Below are 8,421 nucleotides of genomic sequence, written 5' to 3' on the forward strand. Positions count from 1 at the left end.
GCGAAGGGCTAACGCTCCGACGAAAGGCTAACGCTCAAAACGTCAGCTTTTGTAATCGTTACGGTGGCCAATTTACCATTTCAACTTCGTTGATTTATCCAAATTATTATGTTATAAAACAATTGGTTCATGCTTTTAGCTGTGCACTATCGAGTCATGGAGCAAGTGGGAAGTTTGGAGAGCACTCAAGAAGCTAGAGTTGCCCTCGGCTATTGCGTCGGGCAACTCTTACGCTTCTTTCGTGCTCTCCAAACTTCCCACGTGCTCAATAACTCGATGGTGCACGCTAAAGCATGAACCAATTGTTAATTAATCATCTTGAATGAATTAGCGATGAAGTATACTGTTGAGACGAGATTTGCGCACTTTCGGTTCGCTTGTCATTTGTAACGCAAATATGTTAATTAAGCTCCGTTACGAAGAAAAACTGGCATTAAATGAAAGTGTTTTATCACGCTCGAGTAACCATGTCTGACTTTTAGAAACTAACCCGCATCAAAACCCGTGCGACTGCAAATATAAGGAAGCTGGTAGGATAACGTGCGTGAAATACAATGCTAAAATAACACAAAACAGGGAGAGACTTCCGTAGAACCCCGTAGGACAATCAAAAACAAAGCCGTAGTCCCAAAGGAAATCTTTTGTTTTGCCTCTGCTTTCCTTTATCTAAGAACTGAATGCATAATGCAGTATGGGGTTTTACGGAAATCTTGCCCAAAGCCGATATAAACACCCAGCGACGGACAATTCACAATACATTTACAACCCTGGAAATCTTACAACGTTTTACCTGGATGTGGGGAGTCTCCTATTGAAAGTAAGTAGGAGAATGCGCAAAACTAAATTCGAAGTAAACTGCAAGGAGAAACCACTCCAAATTATTATTTTTTTTCTACGCGAGAATAAACTAGTCACGTGAAGCACCGCTTGTATCGCGTGGAGGCCTCGTACTCTCTGGTCGTCTCTACGCGCGTGCGTCAATGCAAGCGGAACGTGCTGTTCTCTAACATTAACCCATTTAAGAGATGGTCCTCCACACTTGTGTACATTGACTTTATTTTTCAACCCAACCGAAGGTATATAGGAGTAATTTGGATATATCAACCAAGTTGAAATGGTAAATTGGCCACCGTAACGATTACAAAAGCGGACGTTTCGAGCGTTAGCCCTTCGTCGGAGCCCTTCGTCGTCGCTCCGACGAAGGGCTAACGCTCGAAACGTCAGCTTTTGTAATCGTTACGGTGGCCAATTTACATTTCAACTTGGTTGATATATCCAAATTATTTCGTTACTCCCACCGACGCAGCCCCAAACAGTTTCTTTCGAAACTATCAGCCTTTATTCATTTGTATATAAGAGTACACGACCCATGCTGTGCAGTTCAAAATTACAAGATTGGAAGCGGAACTGCTCAAGATGCAACAGCCTGCGAGAAACACAGCCGTAAAACGATGGGCATGTGCGTGGGATCAATTCTGAGCGGCAGTGCGCCATAATTCATAGGAAAACATTAAAAAAAAAACCGCTTGCAAAATAAGTGAAAGAAAATTGAAACGTACGTTCATATAAATCTAGAAAAAGAAGCAAAAGTTGACAAAGTAGGGAAAAGAAAAACCTCGAATCTTTTCGAGATTATTCAAGTACCAAAAACAGTTTTACCCTTCTAGAGCACCGCGACTTCCTGGCTTAAGTGGTTGTTTGTAACTCATGTGAGACTGCCTGGATCCGACAGCCTGAAAACACGCACCTGGTACGTCAAAACAACATTCGCACAAGCGAAGACGTTTTGCCGCTGTGTTGACTGATCGCAGGCTAAAGATGTACCCAAAATGTTAACCCATTTAATTTACCATAAGTTACAACGACATTTATCCAAAGCCACTCTAACTTGGTTGCCGAGTGTGCCCGCCCCAGTTCTAAAATTAGAACATTTAAAATTAATTTTAAAAAATCCGAATAATTTTCAATTGACCATGAAAAATATTTACTGCACTATCATTGATTATACAAGTAAAAAAAAAAACATTTTAATATTTTTGACACAATTTAAAAGGTAAAACATTTTACTTAAAGTCCACCTTGCGTGACGAGCTGTCAGAAAGACGTATATGAGCACGATCCTTCAGAAAGTTGGGCTAAACGCCACCCACCCCTCCCCCTTACACATACACACACTCGCCCCGCACGAAGAGACACCTAAGAACAGAACACACAATTAGAGAGGGCCAATTCTTGGAAGACTCGATACCTTGACGGGCCTGGAAAGCTGAGTTTCTTTCTTTTTATACCTCGTTTTCATCAAGATCATTGAAATCAATACTCTCAAAATGTAAAGAGCTAGTAGAAATATCAAGAAACTGAACATAATAATCTGATTTTCGAGCTAAAACAAGCACTTCTTTTCCTTTCTATTTAATTTAAAAATGAGGCCTTGGACTCGTAGAGTTACCGAAACTTTACGAAGAACCACACCAAAACGCCTCTGCCTGCCCTCTGAACGCCCGCGAGTCAGGCCAATTCACACTCGAGATTAAACATAACTTAAAATTGAACCTAGCTTCATTCTAGTTTCTTGGCAACGGCCCTTTCTTTAAGATACGCTTGGTAGTAAAAGTTAGAAAAGAGCCATATCATAGTGAGCTCATAGGCTATTCCGTACCAGCACCACCCGTGCTGTAGATATCCTACAATCATGTGACACAGTCCGATCATGAACTGAATCAATTGAAGTTGGGTCAGGTTCTTCTTCCAAGCGGGTCTTTGACCAGGATTGAGGGCAGATTGTCCGTAGTAGAAATACAGGAACACGTGAATTATGCCATTCAAGCCCAATGGTACAGAGATGGCCGGCCAATTGCCGTACGTGTAGGCGTATTCACTCAGCATCAAAATGGAGGAGTGGTGATAAATCTAAAGGGAAAAAAACATCAATAGGGTTATATTTCACTTTATTACGTTCAAAATCAGGCATCAGCTTACGAAAGGCTTCTTTATGCCCAATCTGATCTTTAAAAAAAATACAATGAAAGATCGTTACTAATCGAATTGTCATTTCGTCCTCTTAAATCAGGAGCGCAGTTATCACTCGTTCCCATTTCTCGCGCTTCCAAAGACCCAGATGACGAGTCAGCCCCAGACCTTTGTAATATCGATTCACCTCACCGATCTGTCGATCCGGCGCCGAGCAGCGCCGAGCTGCAAGGAACTCGAGAATCCGTGACGTGATAAGCCCAACATGTTCAAGTAGATTCAAAGTTTTTGGGATCCCTACTTACATGAAGTAAAGAAACTTGGCGCAGCCTGTGTCTAACAATCATGAAGACTGTGTCAAGGAGCTCTATGTACTTCGTCATGTAGTACACCCAGAAAGCGTGCTTCACGAGGGAATCTTCCTCACATAAAAACAAAGATTGTGGCCAATTTCTTGCCAGGGCTGCGAGGATGATGACCACAGAATAAAGGCTGAATAGACTACAAGCAAAATTATAAACCACCAGAACCTGGGGAGATCAAGAAAGAAAATATAAAATCTAGCGTTTTCCACATCAATCTTGATCGGAGAATGTCATGCAACATGCTGTTTATTTGTTTCTTAGTACATCCCCGTCACAAATTAACTCTACTAGCCTACCCCTCCCCTGCTGGTGCGGTCTCTCCCCAGGCCTTCACCTCACTCACTCTGGCCAGCCAGATATTTTTCTCTAATACCAGGTAATACTTACTTTAAAGACTAAAAATAAATAAATAAATAAATAAATAAATAAGTAAATAAATAAAGAAAGAACCGGGTATCATTGCAAACAAGATAGACATCTTCATCTAATAAGTTGGTCTAAAATATGGCAACCACGTGCTGACGTGGACCCAACAAAGGAATCTGTTAAAATTATCCATACTTTGCGGAGACCAAGCGGGCGGACATATCGAATCCAAAGCGGCGAGAGAGCCACAAAAGACAGGTATGCAACAACCACGGGTAGGGACTGCAGCTTCACGACACCATTAAAGAAGTAACGCGCGAATTCTGTAACAAACCAAAACCACATCTCAGTAATATCACAAATAAAAGCAGATCAGTATATCTTTCTTTATCAAGAGTCACTAAGCTTGTTACTGATATTCGCGAAGTCGGTATCAATTAAAAAAAAATAACACTAAGAAAGTAAAGTGACTGATTTGGCTCGCTAAATATTTCTTATTAGAAGTTTTGGTGTGTAGTATCGCTGAGTATTTTTACGAGCTGTGCCGTATATCGACGAGCCCGTTGGGCGACTTAAAATAAAAAAAAGAGTAAAATTACTCAGCGATACTACACACTAAAACGTCTTATGAATGATTTATTTTCCAAATGCTCTATTGTATGTGCATTTCTTATTTGTACAGCCGATCGGTTAAACAGGTGTCTCTTCAGTACAAAACAACAAACTGTTCAATATCGCGAGATATTTGTACTCAATTCGCACGTTATTTGTACTCTTCTGAGTGCAGTTGGATGATAAAACGGGAGTAGCCTGCAGAACAAGAATATTTTCTTTTTGGTTTTTTCTAAGGTTAATGGAGGAAAGCACCAGGCGAGCGCGAATCGCTAATTACATGCGAGAGGAGGAGCGTGACTCACACCTACCTCCATTCTCTTGAAAAGGGCAGAAAAATTACCCCAGTTTGGCAAGCTAAAACGAAAGGAGCCCATCAGTTGTATCTACCCATTAAATTTATTTCGTACAAGGTCCATATTGCCCGTTCAAGGACTTTCTTTTCGCGCCGTATGTTTTAAGTTGGTTTAGGAGCTTTGCCGGGGATCTGGCACTATTAGGGAAGGCATCATTGGGGACCTTAACAACCACGACGGCAACGAGGACGTGGCAGAACAATAGCTCAGCACGTGCATTTTGAAACTTTGTACATTTCTTAGCCGTCCTATGCAAAACAACAATGTAAAATCGCCAAAATTTGCGTCGTCTGCGAGCCGAAACCGCGACGGCAAATTATTTTAAATTCCATTTGGAACTCAACGCTCCTTTTATACGTCATGCTGAAGTTGAGCTGTGGCGCCGTACGAGACAGTAAGCTCATGCAGCCATTTTGAAAATCTAACTAAGAGTAGAAATTCATTTTTTAATCGAAGTCTTCCTTGGCGTTGCCGTCCTGACTGCTTAAGGTCCCTATTATCATTGCTAGACCCTTTGTAGGCCATCACACCCTTAGCCCCCTTAAGAGTGACTAGAATCTAATTTCTCCTTACCACCTGAATCAAACGTAAGGTCACGAGAATAAAGGAAATAATGACTAGCTAATAGTTCAACAAATTCTCCTTGTCAGCAACTTAGGAAAAGTATAGAGAATATGCATATTGATGTTCGGGTGTAAAGCGCTTAGAGTCAAGGCCTCATGTTTTCCCGCACATGAAGATACTCTCACGCCGAAAAAGCTCTGGCAAAAAATAAATGTGACTGCTCACGGCAGGCTTCTCTTGGAAGGATACTACAGCCGGAGTAATAAAGTACTTTTATCCGTCCATTTATTCATCTTTCGATTTAGGGATGACTTTATTTATTCATTAATGTAAACAATAAAGTTCAGTTTGGACATTAATCCTTTTCGTATTTTCTCTGAAGGGGCCGATATTTAGTCTCCTCTCGCAGTCGTTTGTGGGGAGGGAGACAAAGGGATCCTGAGACAAAGAACGGCTGCGAGAGGAGACTTGCCGATATTCGGCCCATATCCTAACTCACCCCACCCACCACCCCCCCCCCCCCCCCCCGCTCCGCTCACGCAAACTTCGTCGCCATTTTTATTTCCATCGTTCCTAACTGATTCCTCAGCCGGTCGACTGGTAACTCCTAGCACGACACGCAGTGATGCATCTATTACAAAGAAACCGTACAACTGCGAATCACTGACCTCCTGTATTGCATATCGGCGCTTTTAGGTTTAATTTTGCTGATAATTTCCGAACCGGCTGTTGTAAGCATCTGTTGCAATGATCGTAAACAATAAAACGAAACTAAGCTGGGATTAACACAGTTCTTTTCGCGTATACACAGCTTAGATATAACTTCACTTAAAACCCATAAAAAAAAACTAAAATTCAATAAAATTCAATTGCTTTTCTGGGAACTTCGACGAGTCCAAAGACTAGTTGTAGGTTAACGGTATCAGTCATAATTTGTCAGTAACTTCACTTGGATTAACCCAGGCAACAACTACTTCACTTGCAGTCGTTTACAATATTCTGGCGCAAAGATGATTCAAAATTTTAAGAAAACGTTACCTGCGAATGTCATAGCCATGATCTGAGGCTATCCCGTTCTAGAACAGTCGCAAAGTACAGTAGAAAGGAACGAAAAGATTATCACGTAATGAGGTGATCTGTGGTTGGTGGTGTGATCTGTTCATCAACCGCCCCGTGACAAAGGTGAAAATGCAAATTTATGAGATTAATCGAGATGCCCCCATGGGTATAGCGGTGAGAAATGACCTGATTTGCATGTGATCACATCTAAGCGCGTGAGTCGAAGATGTGGAGTTCTAAGAAATTGCGTAATATTTTGTCCAGGGATTAAATTCAAGGCTATTTTCTTCCGTGATGTTGAGCTAATGTCTGTATTGTTTCCTTCATTCCAATTTTAGTCTAAAGCTAATCGTTTGGGGTGACCGTCTCGGTTCTCCCCCATCCTAGCATTACGGCACTGCACTGATGAGGCCCAGAAGGCCGAAACAGTACTGTCTGCAGTTAGTTATATATATATATATATATATATATAGGAAGTCTGCAAGTCGATTTTCGCGTGGAACAGTGCTCAATACGTTGAAGCAGAGCAGAATAAATATTATGAGAGGAAAAAAAGGACGTAACTACATTTCCCGACAAGCCTGTTTCGTGAATCGCTTCACTCTTCAGGGGTTTAAACCCCTGAAGAGTGAAGCGATTCACGAAACAGGCTTGTCGGGAAATGTAGTTACGTCCTTTTTTTCCTCTCATAATATTTATATATATATATATATATATATATATATATATATATATATATTCTCAGGGAATATATCCTCAGAAGAATACAAAAGAACGCTTCGCCAAAAGGTTCTATTGTACTGCTCAGGTCAACCTGAACAAAACTTAAAAATCTCAAGGTTAAAAGTGTTAATTGGGAGAACTGCTGATTTACGAATTTAAAACATGCTCGAGGGTTTTCCTTCTGTTCTTTCAACATTCTCAGTAGTGGGATACGCTGGAAAATATTGGAAATCAAATAAATGTTACGCGCTGATGCTTGATAAAAGAGAGTCCATAAAATCAAGAGATTTTGAAGTTTTTAAGATCGCATATTTCTAAGACGTTCTTATTTCTGTTGTTCTCTGTATTTTTATTATTATTATTATTAATTTTTTTTTTTTTCCCTTGGATTCCCTGTGCCTCATCGACATTTTTGATCAAAGACAAAGCAAAAAATACCTCCTACAAATGCAATAAAACAAACCAAAGTCCAGCTGAGACCCCCCATCTTCTCTCAGTGCCATGGGCTAATTCAAGGAAGGACGCTAACATCACTCCAGTACCAAAGCAGAATCCAATACACGATGTAAACAAACATCTACGTCCAATATCCCTAACTCCCGTGCTTTCTAAGGTTGCTGAAGATTTCGTCGTGGAGAGTTTCCTCAAGCCTGTTGTGTTGGCGAAAGTGGATGTACGGCAGTTTGGGACTGTGCCAGGTTCCAGTACGACACAAGCACTAATAAGCATGGTCCACTCATGGCTTAGTGCTACGGATGGGAACGGTGCAACTGTCAGAACCATCCTCTTTGACTTCCGCAAGGCGTTTGACCTCATTGACCATCAGATCCTAGTTCAGAAGCTCATTTCATACGATCTTCCAAGCGGAATAATTGACTGGATAGTGGACTTTCTGTCCTGTCGCCGACAGCGTGTTAAACTTAGTCAGGACTGTTACTCGGAGTGGGGGGCCATCCCATCAGGGGTCCCACAGGGCACAAAACTTGGCCCCTGGTTATTTACTATTATGATAAACGACCTCATCATCCCGGGTACAGACATGTGGAAATATGTCGATGACTCCACTATTTCTGAAACAGTCATGAAGTCTGAGGTCAGCAAAGTCCAACAAGCGGTTGACGAACTCGCGACGCAAGCTTCTGCTGACAAGTTCCAATTAAATGAAACCAAGTGCAAGGAACTGCGCATAACATTCAGTCACTCTAGAAAGAACTTTGATCCAATTAAGGTTAATGATCAGGACTTAGAGTGTGTAGAGCAAGCAAAGATCTTAGGTTTGCAGATATCTTGCGATCTCACGTGGAATAATCACGTATCCGAAGTTGTAAAGAAAGTAAACAAGCGCCTGTATTTTTTGCGTCAGCTTAAGCGTGCACAGGTCAAGTCGGAGGAACTTTTGCTCTTCT

At 41.4% G+C, this 8,421-nt stretch overlaps 1 protein-coding gene across 1 annotated transcript; it reads right to left on the reverse strand.

Moving 5' to 3' along the window:
• Positions 1-2,013: 2,013 nt before the first annotated feature.
• On the reverse strand, positions 2,014-6,430 carry LOC111340361 (very long chain fatty acid elongase 5). The gene is made up of 4 exons (XM_088747655.1): positions 6,272-6,430; positions 3,897-4,024; positions 3,276-3,500; positions 2,014-2,910 (listed from the first exon to the last, which is right to left on the reverse strand). Exons 1-4 carry the CDS (start codon positions 6,288-6,290, stop codon positions 2,560-2,562), a joined length of 723 nt encoding a protein of 240 aa, XP_088603781.1. The 5' UTR covers positions 6,291-6,430; the 3' UTR covers positions 2,014-2,559.
• Between the last annotated feature and the right edge of the window lie 1,991 nt (positions 6,431-8,421).

This window comes from Stylophora pistillata, chromosome 2, assembly GCF_964205215.1.
Source record: "Stylophora pistillata chromosome 2, jaStyPist1.2, whole genome shotgun sequence".
Lineage (NCBI taxonomy): Eukaryota > Metazoa > Cnidaria > Anthozoa > Scleractinia > Pocilloporidae > Stylophora > Stylophora pistillata.

Bases quoted from the DNA above. Each gene is read 5' to 3' on its own strand.
- LOC111340361 (XM_088747655.1), bottom strand. The intron at 3,501-3,896 runs GTATGGATAATT...TGATCTCCCCAG, and splicing joins GCCCGCTTGGTCTCCGCAAA to GTTCTGGTGGTTTATAATTT. The intron at 2,911-3,275 runs GTAAGTAGGGAT...TTTTCCCTTTAG, and splicing joins GCCAAGTTTCTTTACTTCAT to ATTTATCACCACTCCTCCAT.